The sequence below is a fragment of the Anas platyrhynchos genome, chromosome 2, assembly GCF_047663525.1.
Source record: "Anas platyrhynchos isolate ZD024472 breed Pekin duck chromosome 2, IASCAAS_PekinDuck_T2T, whole genome shotgun sequence".
Taxonomy (NCBI): Eukaryota; Metazoa; Chordata; class Aves; order Anseriformes; family Anatidae; genus Anas; species Anas platyrhynchos.
The window spans coordinates 4383241-4401903 of record NC_092588.1 but is presented as its reverse complement, the minus strand read 5'-3'; the positions used below and the strand labels follow the sequence as shown (position 1 = coordinate 4401903).

The following is an 18663-nucleotide window of genomic DNA, read 5'->3' as shown; positions in this document are numbered from 1 at the left end:
GCTACATGTAAACTTACCTTTCTGAGTAAATCATTCAGAAGTTAGAAAAATTATTTCCTCTACGTATGAGCTTTTCAGATTTGTAACAAAGAAGTCTGCCTCACTTTAAGGACAAAACAAGAAAAGAGATAAGAAGAAGTAAATAAGATATGGGTAGTATTTATTTGGTATGTAAGTGATTTACCTAGTATGCTATTTACCAGGCTCTGAAGTTATAAACTAGCAGCTATGAGGACAAGGGTGAAGAGATCTGATTACAGAGTTATAAACTAAAAGCTACAAGGTAATAAGAGAGGAAATGGAAGAAGAAAAGATGAATTAAACTGTAGGTGAAGGGCAAGCTAGAGAACTGCAGACAGAAGGTCCTTAGTGCTGTAAAGGCACCTACGGAGCTGCAGAAGTTCAATTATGGTAAAACAAAAATTGTTCAAGTAAGATCTGAGAATATTGATTGCATTACAGCACACTTAGAGGGATTAAGATTTGAATAACTAGCTGAAAATGAAAAAGCTGCCTTGAATTTTAAGTGAAATTACATAGAACAACTGACAAATACAAAGCTACTAAACAGAACACACACGCAAGACAACTTTGTGTCATACTAAGTAGCAATAGGATTTTGAAACACACTACTTTTAATTTCATGCTCACATAGGTTGAATTAAAATCTTGATTCTACTTTTAAAACCATGACAATAACTTCACTGGATATTAGATCAATATATTTAGGTATGGGAGAACCTTCACAGTTCTAGGAGATCAGAGCTGCCCTCTTTCTTGGTCTCCCCAAATCTACGTTTTTGTGCATTTCATCTTTTGCCACCGTATTTTCCCACCAGAGCAGCTGTCTTCCTCCCAGCCAGTTCCACACTTCTGGTGAAATTAAAATGCTAGAAACTGTAATGACAAGTCTAGTGAAAATGAACACCACAAAATGTTCATCAATAACCATAAATTACTGCATGAAAATACTGCATAATTTTTTGTGAGGATAAGGTGTGGAAATACATTTGGCCATAAAGTTAATATAATATTCAGAATCAAAGAAATTATACAAAAAAAAAGGGTTTTTTTATAATTGAAATCTAGATATCAGATGCTTGAAAACATCTCCACTTAGAAGAGAATGCAAGACTCTTCCACATTCTCAGATAAGTCATTCTGGAAGAATTCCTGTGTTGCAGAACAAACTTGTGTGCTTGGGGTGAAAACAGATCTTTTAAATATTGCCTACCTTTTTTTTTTTTTTCTTTAAATATACTTGAGTATGCTCTGTCCAGAGCCTGGTCTGACTTAACATGAGTCCGTTAGGAACTGGAAGACATGCTGCCACCAACAAATAGCACAATGAATAAAATAAGTACTGGTGAAAGGAAGGGTTTATGAGCTAAGCATATAGTCAGGAGAAAATGGTGCTTTCGGCAGGCATGTAGTGAATCTATCCAAAAGTTCTACATACATACAATGCAAAATTTAAATGCTTCCTTCAAACAAAATGGCAAAAAGGAAATAGTCAAAGTTGTAAAACATTCTGAATTGAAATTGCTGCTGCTACTCTGACAATACTGAACGTAAAATAGCAGATGAGATGAATGAACTAAATTTATTCAAATCCAGGGGGGAAGCTTTTTTTTTCCCTCCCATGGCTCTAGAGAATAGCGTTAGTAAAATGCTTTCTTCGTGTTCTGAAGTACAAACCTCTCTAGAGCCCAACAGTGTTCATCTTTTGATGTTACTATTCACAGGATACAGTTGGCGAGCAGAAATAGTGTTGAATATTCAACTATTAATAAAACGAAAAGCACTCAAAGGAATATTGCCAAACTCGGCAGGGAAGGAAAGTTAAGTGTGATGAGACCCAAACTACTCAAAAACTGCAGGCTTTCATCCAAACCTAGATCATAATCACCTTTTGTCAGCCACGTACCAATGACCAAGAACTCAGATCTCACTCTTTTTTGCCGAAAAAATCTACTATCATTTTTCTCTTTATCTCAGGGGAAACAGCAATCTTTGGCCAGAAAGCAAATAAAAACCAAGCTGCTAACCTGGGGAACGTTGATGTGGCTCATGGCTACTTGCTGGGCAGACTTCAGGAAACGTGACTTGTTTTCTGGTATTTAACTCAGAAATTCCTATTAACCAATCAAAAAATACTCTTTGTAATAGAAATTACCTTGGGAAGTGAAAGAGCTTTGACCAGGATTTTATATTATCTACCACAGGCTTGAAAGTTATTAGGGAAATAAGTAGAGAGACTTGCGTCTTCATTCTTTTTTTCTTCGTAAGATCCGATGTGTGTAATACCAAAGGAGAACTCCCAGGCACACAATTTACAAGCACAGCACTGAATGCCAATGTAGGACAATGTTGAAGTAGAACATTAAGTTGCATTATACATTTGTGCCTAAAATCTCACTGCTAAATACACGTTTATGCAAATAGAAAGACGTAAATGAAATACTAAGAGTGCTCTGCAGATTCAGCATCTCCACTAATTTCAGCAGGATCTAGAACTATTCAAAAATGCTGAGAAAAATCAAACTGTTTGTTTACAGGGTTAAACATAGAATAGCTTCAAGGTATCAAACATCAAATGATTTTGAGCTTAAAGCACTAATAATATAAACCTTATCTCAATTAACAGCATACTTTCATTAAAAATGAAGAGCATAGCCTGAGAAAGGCATGAAAAAAATAGTCCAGTATCTTATTTTAATACACTAAATCAGAAAAGAAACACCACGAATGGTATATGAAATTAGATTATCTCTATATATCATATTTTAACACTTTGTGCCATTTACTGATAGTACAGGAGGAACACAGTAGATTACACATCCAGATTAAACCTCAGCAGTTGAATCTCTAGAATTACAGCTCACGTTCAGTTTGCAAAAGCAAATCCTCATGAACACACAAGTTTCAAAACAAGTAAGTAACTGTGAGCTAATGCTCTATGAATTATAAGGTGGTCCTCAGATTGACATACAACTGACCATTAGTCGATGTCTATGATTAACCACTTAAATCAAGATTTAAAAATAAAAATCCACACAATGCATTCAAAGTCGTCTTTTGCCCAACTAAGACTTCTCCATTTCAGCTCCTGTTTTGGTCCTTTGTAACCATAAGGTCTTGCAGCCTTTCTTAATCCCAGATTTCTTCCAGAGAAACCAGGGACAATATGTTGAACCAGTATGTCCTGATGGATAATTCTCATTTTCACCTTATGACAAAAAGGAACTACCAGTGAATTATCTTTACCTGGTGGTAATCACTGGGACTTTAAGGACCAGATTTCCACAGATCAGATAGCTGTATAAGGCTCAGGTCACTAATATGTGGCATTGAGTTAAGAGGGTGCATCTTCCATCACTGAGCTGAACTAGTCTAGGCCAAATAATCTCAGCTTCCAAGCAGGAAAACCAGTACAGAATTCCCTGGTTTAAAAATAACACTTTTTCTACTGAGAGATGACGATATTTCTTTTAATTTTTAAATTGCAGTTTAGATACTCAGCAGCTGAGCATCTAAAAACACTGCAGTGTTATTCAGAAAAGTACCAGCTCCAGCCATGAAACAGACCATTTCACCTACCAGTATAACCACAGCAACGCAGAGCCAAGCATGGGCTAACTCACTCTGCTGTGGAGATGTACCCCAGAAGGACCAAGGGATTTAAGACAACGCTTACCAAATTACTCAGTGGTGAGCAGTAGGAAAGAGTACATCTGGACATAACATTATACTGTGATATGCTTTTCAGCTTGAGGGTGTAAGCAAGCTTTATGATGAGATCATGCAGCAATTTTTGTAGGAAATTTATGAGATCATTATAACAGTCATTTCCAGAAGCCGGTGACTGGTTTATTAGAAGACAGCCCGTAGCAAAATTGAAAACGAAGATTGCAAAGAAGTTCAAACGCAATACTGGCAATATCCAATATTGAAGCGGAAGGAAAAAAAGAAGGAAGGAAGTCAAATACGAAGGGAAGATTTAAGAATCAAGACTTATAAATAAACCAACAATGACATTTCAGAAACAGCGTCAAGAGAAGCATTGATTTCTATTAATTTTCATTTGCAAAAATTCAGCTGTCTTGGCAAGATCGGTTAATGCACACCACAGAGGATTGAAAAATCACTACTGCTCCTGCATATTCACAACAGACATCTATTGCTAAATCATGAATAAATGCTAGCAGAGTATGTCCATAGCATATCCAAATTCTTTAAGAACTTGTTTCTTAACTTAAAAGTTCCCACTTGCTTCTTACCACAGTCCTTGTCAAACCACTTTAATTGCCCAGACTATTACAAGATTAACCTTAAAACATAAGCAAGCACTTCTCCTGAAAGGCACCGTGCAGGGCATGGCCATAGCCCACACGCACTGAACTATCATGCAGCAACTGAGAGAACCTGATGTACCTTCTAAGGAGGTTCTAGGGCATTCAGAAATATTCATAAATATGAAATATTTTAAGATTCAGGTTCAAAGAGAATCTTGGACCATTTCTCTTTGATATATCCCAGCTTGCTAATGCATACAACAATGTTCCTACTGAGAAAAAGCCTTTATATTTGACAATGAACATCTATTTGTGTATTCTGAAAGATATCCTGTGTGAAATAAAGTAAAGACAGAAACAAAAATAACAGCAAATTCCTCAGAACCCAGCCAAGATACAATCTGATTTTTCAATAAAAAATAGTCTGTTGACTCAATTAATTAGAATAACTGCCTGATATTTTAATTTGGAATTTTCCACTGGTCAATATTAATTATTTTTTATTCAGATGAAGAACTCTGTCAAAGTAGAGAGCTGTTGCAAAGAGAAGTAAACAGTAACGTACAGAAGTAGTAGGCAAAAGCTGGATATAACACCTTACCATAGATAACTAGTATAAATCAAATGGTTGATTTATAGTGGCTTAATAGGGACAAGCTGAAATAATATCATAATTATTTATAAAAACACGGTAAATGCAAATGGAAGTTACAGAAATGGTGATCTGTTAATATGGAACTAGCCATGACAGTATACGCTGCAAAGATGGTGTTACCCTACTGTGGTTTTCTCTCTCCTCAACCAAAACATGTCAGTCTTAATAATTTTGGAAAAATAGAAATCACATCTTTCCTCCCATTAATGTCCCCTGCAATTACGTGATCTGAATGGTATAATTTAAGTAATTAGAGATAATTTTGTAGACTTCCTCCAGAATTTTATTCTGTTGGCTACTTTAACTCCCTGATTTTTTGTTTTTCCTGTTGATTCTCTGTAAATCATCTCTTCTAAACTTAAAAAATGCAGTCATTAAAAGAGTTCTAGAAGAGGCGTTAACATGGTAAATTAATAATTTCAAGCATGCTATGGGAGCTGTACTACAGTCATATAAAAACCAGGCTCAATGCACAGATAACTTTAATAAGCAAGGAACCCCGTAATGTTATCAGAATTTGTGTTCTCTCTTCAACATAATTTTGGCTACCTGCAAGGTCCTTCCATACAAAATACCAATTAATAAATTCAAACTGCATTCAGCAAACACCAATAGAATCAAGTTCGTGCATTCCCACCAGACTGTTGAAAGAACACATTCTTGCTTTACAGGTCTCCAAGGTCCTTACAAAACCATCACAAAGGTCACCGTGAACCTGCAACTTTGCAGTTGCCAGGACAACTGGCTAACAACCAGAAAGTGCACCAAAGGGATTCTTCCATGTGTTCGGTACGTGGAAATTCTGCATTTCTGGACTTTTATTCCCATTTCACAATAATATTCTCCTTGCTTGCATAAATCATAAGTGTTCAGTAGAACATAAATTCTTACACAAACTTCTGTGCTTGAAAATTAATGGTGAACATTTTACTAGCTTCAAACTGTTTTCTCAATCATGGTGATTTATCTTTATGAGCAACTTGGAAGTACCTCACTATGTCAAAAAATACAAAGAAAGCCTTTACTAGTGTGGTTTTTTAATCATCTCATATGCTGTCATCAACCTTTTTGTACTGCAGAACCAAATGAGAGAGAATTATTTGTACTAATGATTCAAAAGAAACATATTTATAAATTAATAGTGTCCCCTGTTTATTCATCAAATAGAACTGTAAATAACCTCACTGGGAAAAAAAGTAAATTCAGATCCAAAGTGCGTTATTGAAAAAAAAGCAAAGCCTATGTGTACTTCTCAGTCAAAGGCTTGCCAAGCCAAAACTGCTGTGTACAAAAGTGGAGAGAAATTCAGAGGGAATGAATTAACGCAGAATTCATGCAGGAAACATATCAAACATTACATGGCATGTAAAACACACACCAAAGCTATGAAAGAGACCAATGAAGTCCTAGGCTACGTTTTTTATAATCCTTGCTATCTTAGTCTTAAATTATATCTCCTGCAAATCAGGCCAGTAAAGTACAACTGTTCTCATTTCCCTGCTGAAAACAAGAAGTTTGTATTTTGAACAGGTAAGAACTTTTTGTTCTGTTTTCAAAGAAAAACACACAGTAGCTTTCTCCAGGTAAGACTCTCAGAGTGCAGCTCCTAACCCACCCAGTTGTTCTTTCATCCTGCTACATTTATTTATTTTTCATTTGTCTCTCTCAATTATTCTGTTACTTGAGCACCTCTAAAATGCTAAGCACGGGAAGTGCGAAGGTAAGACTTTGATCCTTTGACCCTTTACTTTTTAATCCCAGAACCGTAACGTAGCATAATGAAAACTAAATTTTTCACTTATTTTTACGACACTTTCTTACCTTCACGTGACTGAAGTCACCAGCTTTGCTGCTTTCTTGTGGATTAACAGGTTTCGCCTCTACTCTTGGTTTGACAACCTGCCGAAAAGGACTGGAAAGTGGAAGTCCGCTGACACTGATTCCATCTAGAAAAACAATAAATGAAATTACTTTCTCTTTAAATGTTATATTTTAGTCCAACAAATCTGTATCTGTGTTATTAAAGGGAGATAAAGAAAGGAAACATTAATATTTTATACAAAAAGGAAAAACAAATTAAGGATTATTTTGCTATATTCTGCTCTAGAAGCCAAAAAATAAAGAGGAATACACATAAAATTGTGTGACTCAGAGGAAAAGAAGGGAACTGCGTTTGAAAAAAAAAAACACAATAGAGATGCCAGAGTTCATAATGTAAAATTAGTTTTAATATTTGCAATATTAAAAAAGAACGAAATGAAAGTTTGTGCTTTGCCATGATAATGGCCCTATTAAAAGCTTAATATCTTTTAAAAACTTCCAATATCGGGTCTGAGGATTCATTTTCCAAATATATATTTTATAAGAAAAAATATAAATAATTGATGTGTCATACCATATACTGACACCAAATATATACAATATTTCTTCTGTATAATAAAGAATGGAAACTAAGCTTTACATTGTAATAGTCAACAAAAAGTTTAACTGAAATAGATAGTCTTTATATTTTTTTCTTTATTGTTGGTAAGTTTGTATACCTTGAAGGTAAATAAAGACACTTCATCGTATTTGGGTGTGTCAACCTCCTGGAGCCACATACTAAATCATTAAAATGCATAATTATGTTTAATCAAAAAAAATCAGGGGAATTAAAAAAATAAAATAATGGAGTTTTAACATATATTAAGAATTAGACTTAAAAATTTATTATTCGGTTTCTTATTATTTAGGTTTATATTCAAAGCCCAGAGTAGTATTTTGTTCCCCTATGCTGTGCATAGCAAATGCAATCCACAAAATCCAATTAAATACAAACAAAATCTCGTATGTCAACAAACACACATAACTAAACATAGGGGAAATGCAAAATTACTGTACAAAAATCAAACATACTTCCTCTTTGGAAGCTGTCCTTATCAAATTTTATCTGCTAGATCCCATTCTGGTTCCACGGATGGCCTCAAATCTGGACCTGCTGCAGGTACATTCCTCAAAGGCTCAAAACCAGAAGAGCAAGACAAAGCATGAATTTTTTTGCCCTATTAAATTTCACGTGTATCCCAGTGAGAAAACATGGGAATCTCCCATGTTCCTTTCCTTCCAAACTCCTTTCAAACAAGAATAATGTCAAACTACTTTATGAATAACATCAGATTTGACGGTGCCAATTTGGGAGACTTACTAGTCAAAGAACAAAGAATTTAATTGACAATTAACTAATAAAAAAAATCAGTGCAAAGAACAATTCATATTTCTCAGGCATTTCCATCACCAGCTGTCATAAACATCATCTGCTCAATGAAATCAGAGCACTCAAGACTTCTTTAAAAGGTCAATAACCTTCACAGATTCTAGCAGAAGATGTATTCGCGTGCAGTGACGTTCTTCATGTGGGCAAAGCCACAAGAGTGCAAGGAAAACACATGGTACTACTTTGAAACTTATGCACCATAAGCCTAGTTTTCCTCATTGTTAGAATTCTTCTGGTAATCTCTATATCTCTATAAATGCTCAAATTAAAAGACATATTTGTTCCACATGGGTCCACTCCAGAAAATCAATCAGCAGCATCTAACTGATGAGAAAACAGAAGGGGTGAGTCAGATTAGCACAGCTACAAATGGAGAAGACAATCATATGGGCTGTTATATGACGATCCTGGAGAACTGCAAACAGAATCAGTTAAACAGTATTTAAATATATAGATACATTCAGCAACAGCAAAAGAAAACCTTTCCTCTAATAACATTGCTACATTATATCATGCAGGAGTCTAGCCCATGGACATCAGGGAAAAGGAAGGGTCATGAAAACAAGAACGAATTTTGCATGTGCTAACGGGTTTTTTATTTCTAACTTGCATAAGAAATAACGAGATATCAAAACAATCCTAAACCAGCTCTTAACATCTCTTTAAAGCCAAGTGATATCAAAGCGAATTTACTTATTAGACTAACGTTTGAGACAATAATACATTAAAACATTCAAGTCAGTTGGCAGAAGAGTTGGCAGTAGATAACTTTAAGGTCCCTTCCAGCCCAAGCCATCCCATGACTCTGTGATTTGAAGTTTGCCAGCAACACTGTTGATAACTACACTTGAGAGCTTTGAAATGCACTCTTTTCAATGATAGTAAGAAATTTTACCTGAAGAAAAATCCTCTTGTCAAATGGATGAATTAATTTCATCAGCTACATATTTAGAAGAAAAGGAGGTGATTGGTGCACACATTTGCACATAAACCATGAAAGCAACCAAATATGAAATATCTCACAGCACTTGTCTTATCTTCCATTTTTAAGACCCAAGGTTTCCTTTCTTTGTTAAAAGACTAGTTAATACCTAAAACATTCAATAGACCTGCAACTAATGCCTTTTGTAAGCTATTTTGTCTCCTAAAGACAATTTTATTTTCATTTTCTCAGAAAAAATGAAAAGACAGAAGTTAGTTTAAACCATTTCTAGGGGGGAAGTGGAATTTTTTTTAATCTCCAAATTGCACCTTCGGGCAAAAGGAGGTAAGACATCAAAGAGAACACTGATCCTGCTTCAGGCTAAAAGGAAAGTCTTAGGGAATCACCACTGTGTTCAAACTTTTGTTTCTAGTTTGGGGCACTGTGGCATTGTGTATAACAGGGTCTGGCACAAGGCACTGCATGTACTTCAAACGGCTCACCCCTCCACGACTTTGACTATATAAGGACTCTTCATTGCCAGAGGACAAAAATAATTAATGTTCTCCTGCTAGCCAGTTGTTTTAGATTATTTCGCATTTTCAGGTGTTTGACCGGGCAGCAAAGTTGGCTAGCTAGTTCACAAACTGCTCCGTTGCACTGCATTCAGCACTCATCACAGAATGGGGAAATTCTGTCAAAAGTATCGGTAGGTTGCTGAACTTGGTGATTACAGACGGAAAAAAAAAGGTAACTGAAAAATTTAAAGCAATTCACCAGAAGTTTTAAATTACTTCGCATTTATATTTTATGAGTTTTCATAGTGGAAATACATTTTATTTTCTCTCATGAGGTTTAGAGATTTGAAGATGCTACATCCTCCACGTTCCTAATGTCAAACAGCTTGAGCAGCCTTTCACTATAAAAAGAACAATTGTCTTGCTACTCGGTCCAGAAATCTTTCTAATTTCTGGAATTCACATTGAACATTTCCATGGTAACAGCACATGACCAACACTTTTTCCATGGTAACTGCGAAAAAGCGGCTTGCTTTTCCAACATCGCAGGCATTTCTGTCATAACAGAGCGAAATCTCTTCCCAGCATTTCCTCTCTCCTCTCAAATGTTAAGTAAATTGTCAATTTAACTTCATTAGCCACTTTCGCAGTAGGCTGCGCAGACGAATCCCACACAATCTTATAATTGAATGAGGGAAAGTTTACTAAGGTGGTTAAACTTCTCAATTTACAAGGCAGGGACTGAACAAGCTGCCGCGGGGCACTTTCCCTCGTGTACAAACCCACAGCCCAGTGGCAATGCAGCAAGGTGGTGTGATCACTGGGCTGATCCAGGTGACAAAAACACAAATACTTTTAAACAGGTACAGCACAACCGTGGGAGCTGCAAACTCTGTTTGTATTTTATCAAACTCTGATGTATTCTAAATATACATGAAAGGTAAAACATGTGGGGTGTCTGCAGGTGTTGGAGGGGCCTCTGTGGGCAGGGCCCAGCTGAGCCCAGCCCCAAGCTGGCGGCAGCTCAGGGAAACCAGATTTCCTAAAGGGCAGAGCGGGCACAGGTCGAGGAGGAGGCCCAGGGTGAGGGAGAAGCAGCAGAGGGCCCAGGCCCCAGGAGGAGGAGGGCAGGAGGGGCTCCAGGCCCACAGGCAGCAGGGATTCCCCGGCAGCCCTGCAGAGCTCCCACTGGAGCAGATCTCCACCCTGCAGCCTGGGGAGGGCCCACGCCGCAGCAGGGGGACATTTCCTGAGGCAGCTGCGGCCGTGGGGAGCCCCCGCGGGAGCAGGGTGTTCCTGAGGTGCTGCAGCCCGGGGCAGGGGGAGAAGGTGGTGTTTTTATTTATGTTAAATTAATTTTCCGGAGGTCAAGTCTGTTTTGCCCATTTTCATAACTAGTAAGTGATCTCCCAATCTTTATCACAACCCAGAAGCTTTTTCATCCTGTTTTTGTCCCCCATCCTGCTGAGGAGAGACAGCAAACAAGTAGCTGGGTGGATATTTGGCTCTTAGCAAAAGTTAACCCGCCAGAGATTAAAAACTATAAAAACATAGAGTAACACCTTTGTAACACAAGTGCTGTGGCAGTATGAAATTATAAGCCAAGAGGATCTGTCAGAATTCTTGAAAAGTATTGAACTTGAAACATAAGACGTGAAAATTAAATGTCCTCTGAGCCCAGGTATTTATTTTGTCCATCAATTGTCTGATAGAAATTTCAGTATGAAAAGCCTCTCCGAAAAATATTGTAACAGCTTCAGAGTACTTTCAGCACAAAGGAAAAAGACTGAAGTAGTTCATGACAGGGGAGAGACAGAATGCTTGCCAAACACCAATGTGTGGTTTTTTCTTCGAAAAATGAACAAATGATCGTGTATTCAGCTGGAAGTGAAAAGTCTGCAGAACTCTAGGAACTTGCCGTCTCTGGATACTGCAACAATGTCCTGATTTCGGCTGGAATAGAGTTAATTTTCTTCAGACTAGCTGCTGTGGTGCTATGTTTTGGATTTGTGATGAACACAGTGTTGACAACACATGGATGGTTTGGTTGTTCCTGAGCAGTGCTCATGCACACAAGGTGTCTTCTGTTTTTCACACTGTCTGGTCAGCGAGGAGGCTGGGGGTGCACAAGAAGATTGGAGGGGACACAACCTTTGCAGGCGACCCCAAATTACCAAAGGGATATTCCATACCACATGGCATCGTGCTCAGCAATAACAGCTCTTTGGGGGCAGAGGGGTAACTGGTTGCCTATGGGGACTAAACCACAACAAATAGGGCAATAACTCAAGAGCAGTCAAGAGTACTTATTCCTTCCCTCTCTCAAAAACATGCTTAAAACTAAGCACAGGAGACAAGAGTTAGCAGTGCACCCGGTGATGCTACCAGGAATGCATCAGCTCTCTGGCTCCCAGGGCCAGAGCAGAGATGACACATATCAGAGTGAGCACTTCTTTGAAGCTGCATTACATATGAAGAGTTTAATATCTGACATATAATATTTGACATAATTTTTGACATAATATTTGACATAATATTTGAAGAGTTTAATAATTGACAATAGGAATGTAGTATAAGTAAGGATACATTATTGAGGTTGATGAACTAGTACTGAGAAGTTAGACAAAGGAAGCAAGTGTAAAAAAATAAATGTAGTCAAAGGCTAGAGATTATTTATGCACACTACATTAGATGCCAAATTAAAGAGCCTCAGCGAGGAAACAGCACAACAGGAAACTTAATAGGATGATGGGTTAAATAGTCTGCAAGTCCCAATAATAAATTTATTACTGTTTGTCTCATGTCTGCCTTACTATTTACTTTGTAAAGATTTGAGGCCTAAAATACTTCTTCCTACATGTTCCTGTAGAAGCTTGTACAACTGATAAAGGCTGAAGTTCCATGGCGCTTATATACTGTTAAAAAATAAAAATATAAAATCCTTATCAGTCTAATTATCACACAGGAAGGGTTAAAAGACATTTGGAAGAGAAAAAGGCACCTTATCTTCTGTAAGCACTGAAGTTGGAATTCAAAAAAGAAATCTGCAAGAAAAGTTCTCAAAAAAATCAAGAACTTTTTTTCAAAGTAACACGGTGATTAATTTATGGAGGACAGAAGAGTTTGTAGGTAAAGAAAAAAAACTTGGTGCAATCAAAATGAGAACTGGTATCTTCAAACTGTAAAGACTAAAAAGTTAGGAATGAAATAAATGAGAAAATATTCTGAATGACATAATGCAATAAAGGTAACCAAAGGTACTAACACAAATGATCTTACTGAAATACCTGAGGACTTCAGAAATACTATCCTAATAGAATTGTCCAGGCTATGTTGTTTTGCAGACTTTTCAAGAACCCACTTAAACTCATAACCAGGTATCTTTCCAACAAAGAAATATCTCGTGTATAAGCTATATAAGCATAGGAACGTTAAATGAATAAAGCCTAGCTTTGTATTTTATTTAAGTAGACTTTAGTATTATATTTAAGCAGAAAAGCAACAAAGTAATTATGAAATAGATTCACAATGGTCTCGTATACCAGTATTAAAACCATTCAAGATCACTGCTGTTAGAAATAAGCTATTATTTGTCTGCAAACCTTCCTCCCCCAGAGAAGGGAAGGAGAGACTTCAGGCATGGTTTGGCTTCTCTTAGCATCTAGTTACTTAGTTCCTTTGATGAGTTTATGAATTTAAATATTCTCGCATCTGTCTTTAGGCTCCCTATAAACAGAACGAACGAACACTAACATTTCCACATAATGAAGCACTCATTGCAGTTTAATTAATTTACCTTGCAAAACAGTATCCCCATCTGATAGAAGCTTTTTTTAAAGCCTCTTTCCCACTAACAAGTTACCAATTATAAAACAATCAAAAAAGAGCAGCTATTGTTCTTTTCCTGTTTAGCATCAGGGAAAAACTGGATTTCAGAAATTACGCTATAATGACTTGGAAGAATTAATTATCCTCATGATGTGAGCATCCTGTTGACCTCTTTCATTTACCAGCAGGGAGAGGCCTTACTGCTGAAGCTCCTTAGGCCAGGCTGTACCAAGCAACGCTGTGCTTCCTCCTGTCTTACTCTGTGATTCTAACAACCTTAAAATTGAATTAAATACACACACTGGATTTCTTGGCCAGAGAACCAAGAATGTACACAGAAGGATCCTTGAAACACCCAGTTCAGGGAAAAAAACTTCATTAGTATTTGCAGCAAAGAGGATTCTTAGAGAGAACCCCTAAATCTTGGGCAAGTACCTTCAAGACGTAAGCCTGGGCTTCTTAATCATCATTAAAAAATACAAGTGTCTCTAGAACACCTGCCCAGCTGTTCAAAGTGTTTGCAAAGTAATTATTTCTAAAAATAGTAAGCCAAGACAATATCATGTTTTAATGGGATGCACATTCTTCTGTGGTATTATCTTGCATGTTATTAGGCTGTATTTGCACAAACCCAACTTCCAGAGTGGAAGCCTATAAAACACAAAGAGAATGGCATGTTCCTGACGTAACAGCTATGATCTTATAAAACTTGGTGACTAGGTGATAAATGTCAAATGAAATTCAGTATAAATATATGGAAAACAAAAACAATAACAATCCTAACCTTAAATATTATTGTACAGAAGCAAGCTCGTGGCGCTGATTCACAGATTCACGAACCCACCAATTCAACACTGAGGAACGGTTAAAAAAAAAGTAACCCAGGTGTGCATTACTGCATTATTGTAAGGCAAGTAATAGAAAAAGTAAGGAGCATCATTAGGTCAGTGCAGAATCACAGAGATCACCTTTCAAAGAGTGTACATAGACTACCTCAAGGATATAGAGCTGACAGTGTTCAAAAGGGACAAGACTGAGAAACAGATGGCACCCTTTCCATGACAAGGACAGCAAAGCCAGATAGAAATCTTCAGACTATGAAAGAGACCACTGTGAAAATAACACTGGGAGAGCACGTAACATCACAAGTGTCAGCACGATGTTTAGGAGATGGATTGTTAGCTGTTCCTTGCAATACAGACACTAGGTAATATCAGAAGGATACCAGTAGGTTGAAAGCTGATAAAAGTAATTTAACTGTGAATCCTCGTGGCACAGCTTGCTGTACCAGCCTGGCAGAGAGTGCAAAGAATGTTATGACAAAGAAACCCACTGAGAATGAGTAAGAGTGCCTAAAAACAGAGAAACCGTACCAGACTCTGGAAGTTCCACAGCTAACAAGTCAGCACGCAAACACCTAAAGGAAAGGAGCATATATATTCAAAATTTTCCCTATATTCTCCCACAGGCATCTGCTCTTAGCCACTATCAGACAGGATATTGGACTAGACGGTCATTGATCTGATCCTGTACAGCCACTCATGTGTTTTTGCTTCCTTTAATCTAGAAGAACATCTAACATTTTTCTTTACCAGGCAGTATACCATCAACACACAAGAATTAGATCAGCAATTCTGATTGATAACTTAGTTTACTTTCCAATTGGATAAGTGTATCATCGCAAACATCTGCAATTTATCCTCTCCGTCCTATCTTCAGATTACAAACAAAAGGAAACAATTTCAGCAGCAAATGAAAACAGATCAAAGTAACAGATGCCCGGCTAAGGACATTACTTTTAAAAGACAGAAGTATTTTGATCATCGTTGTAAATCTGGTCCTCAAAAGAAAAAGGTACCATAGCTACCATATGATTAAAAGCCATGGCAGAGTTGCCACTGACTTTCTTAGCTCTCGATTGTTCTTCATATCAGGATGCTACCTTCTTCTTTAAAAAGTACAGTATTCATTCAGAGTATTAACATATATACATATTCCTTCAAGAAACACAGAAAAAAAAAAACAGTAGCAAGTTAAAATGTCCATGTACTTAGCATTTCTACTAATACTTTCAAATTGCACGTGGTACATATCCCCAAAAGACACCAGACCTCTGAACAAATACTAATGGATCCTGCTCCTTTATCGTTACTGAAGGAGAAAACACTGAATTCCTTCCAGGCTATAGGTGAAGAAGCTGTAGACAGAAATAACAGAGTAATAATGTTCTTCCAGGATTTTTTTCATAGCTGGTCACATAAAAGTAGGATTATTTTTTTTTTATTATTATTTTTTTTTTAAAGAAAAAAAAGAGGCCCAAATCCACTGTTCCACAATTGCTTGATGTCAGTAACAAGACAAAAGCATGTTATCCTCTCCTTCTACAGCATATTTTATTTGTACATTATTTCACCTAAAAAACTGCTGGGAACATGTAGCTTTGCAGCACCTTTAAAGATTTTGGACAGCGGGTCAATGGCAGATTTTGTTTTCTTTTTCTGAGAGTTACAAAAATAAAGAGAAATAAAAATAACAGAACTGGCACTAAAAGGCATAACGTCTACCTTTTAAGATTCTGACTTTCATAATTATTTTGCAAATTGTATTGATTACATTGATCAAGTTCCTCCTCATCTCCATGACTCAGATTCCTTTCCTATTAATGTCAACTAGAAGGACAAATACAAATAAAACCAAAGTTTCTGAAGTTCAATTAAAATTTTGAATCAACTGGCCTATACCATTTTCTTTACCATTTCAAAAGCCTTAGCATAAAAATAATTAAAAATGGAGTCCTGCAAAGTAAATCTTATTGTTACTGAACAAATCCCCTAGCTTTAGTTAAGTCCTAATTTTTTTGACTTTTTTTATACCAGTAAAGTTTAAAAGCAAAGAAGTCTTTTAAACTTTATTAACACAATAAAATGTCTGCCTAAATGCATTTGCGAGGTAAATCGCAGAATTCAGTCCCTTTTGCCCCGAGTAAGCTATACATACCATCTTGTTCTATTTTTTCTATTTTGAAAATATTTGTATTTTAATTACACCAATAATGCACACCTGCAAGTGAATCCTGGGAAAGAGGCCAAATAATAATTAAGATATGGTTTTCTTTAAAATACAGGAATATCTTGTTTTGGCAAGTTAATTCAATTAGTGTAAATATAGCAGGCAATTGAAAAAATACAGAGTATAGCAATTACTCCAGTAAGACTTTGTGTTCATCATAAAGAGGAAATCCTTATTACAAGTATCTGGTACTTGTAATTCTGGATAATTCTAATACAAGCAAACGTGTTGTTGTTTTTTTGATTCAAAAGAAGCTATGAGTTTAAGCACACTTTCTCTAAAATATAAATATTAGGAAGATTACGCCCTACGTTAGAGTACGTCACCTGGCAAAACTGCAGTCAGCCATTATAAACAATTCTATGAGCTCAGATAAAGAAATAATCAACTTCATGTTCAGTTCTCTTTAAGCCCATTGCTGTTTGTAAGCTCCATTTTTCTTCATTTTCTTAAGATAAGGATACAAAGGGACGCATAAATGGAAGAATTAAAAAGAATCATGAAAGATTTAAAAATATAGCAAGATGATGTCTCATAGTGAGAAGTTTTGCTCAAACTATCCCAACCGCACATTGTCACAAAAACTCAGTCTTGAGTCCACACACCTCACTGAAGAGTTGCCTTTGCATTACAAGACAGAACACAGAAACATGTAGCCACATCACACATAATGTATTAAAAAGAACAGCACAAGAGCTGGATAAGTGCTTCTCAGAAGGTCACAGAATCCATTTAAGCAAGAAGAAATTAAGAACTCACCGTCATTGAGATCTTGCAGAAGGTTTTCTTGGCATGAGAAGTCCAGCTTCACTTTGATGTTTACAGTAAAAATTGCAATCTTCCCAGGTCTTAGAGGGAACTGGGAGAGCGTATCTTCTAGCTTCCAACTCAAGAAGTCACCATACAGCTTCTCTGTATTAAAAAAAAACAATATTTCATTAGCATAACCACCATGCCAAGAATGTTTTATTTTATAGCTGTTGTACAGAGCATTAACTGATTTGCCATCTTCTGTTTAAATTCTAAAATATTTAGAATTAAGGCATCGAAAGTGAACGTAATACTAGAATTACATCAGAGAGATTACTGAGATTGGCCTGAAAGCATGTAGATGAGAGAGATGAAAAAAAAAATTAGGTGAAGAACACTAACAAGAAAACATTTATAGATTGCACAATAGGCGATATTAAATATACACTTTGAATACTCAAGAACACATCAAAATATTGCACCAAAATAAACCAGTTACAGTTCTGAAACACCTGTGACATCATTATACAATTCCTTAACAAGCAATAGAGAAGACTAGGAAGATCACTGGCTTTCAGTTATTTATAAAATAAAGTCCCTTCTCAAAACTGAAAAACATAAAGTACAGAAGACCCAAACCTTAAGGAATAGCCTGCCTTAAAACCTATGTATCTGAGAAATGATTTACCAGTGGTCCACATAAGACACAATATCTGTCACTATTAGCTCCTCTGTCCTAGGCCTGAAGTGCCAGAAGGGATAATACAAGGAAAAAATTTATTATTTATTTCTTATCAATAGCTTGAGGTCCATTAACCAGCTCTGCAGCCTCCTTAGTGCTCCAGTAAGATCCAAAGATCCATTTTGAAATAATGAAGAGCAGAAATCAAGTCCACTTCGGAAAGAGGGGTGAGTTAAGCTGTGCTATTTCAAGCTCCAAGGTAACATGGGGACCACAGAAAGTCACAGAGCTCATCTCTGCTTTGTACCAGCCTACTGTATTTAACAGCACATCAGTGTGTTGGCGCTTCACAGCCTCTCCAAAACCATCCTCTAAGACCCATCTTTGAGAAACCAGGCTGGGAAGACTGCCTCCATAAACTACAGCCTAGCATTAAGGATCTAGCAAGAAAAGTAATTAGAATTCCAGTCAGAAGTTTATTAATTTGCCCAGAAACAACTGCATCTAGAAGAAAAATATTTTCCATTAACTGCAACTTAAACAGTTGGTCTGCTTGAGATAATGATCTTCTTTCTTTCCACATCAAATCCATTTTAAAACTTCTCTAGAAGAACAACAACAAGGTAAAAAATAAAAAATCCTGCTAACAATTGTTTCCTTGAAGTCACCTCCACTTCATCTAATGATTTAG

At 36.6% G+C, this 18663-nt stretch overlaps 1 protein-coding gene across 4 annotated transcripts in view; it reads right to left on the bottom strand.

Annotated features, from left to right (window-relative positions):
- Positions 1–18663, bottom strand: part of TRAPPC9 (trafficking protein particle complex subunit 9) — a 460345-nt gene that overhangs the window by 361292 nt on the left and 80390 nt on the right. For all 4 annotated transcript variants that reach the window (XM_038173943.2, XM_038173949.2, XM_038173944.2 and 1 more), the window contains 2 exons: positions 17300–17452; positions 6772–6896 (listed from right to left, as the gene is read on the bottom strand). In XM_038173943.2, the coding sequence (XP_038029871.2) occupies positions 6772–6896; positions 17300–17452 (278 nt within the window). The remainder of the gene's footprint in view (positions 1–6771; positions 6897–17299; positions 17453–18663) is intronic.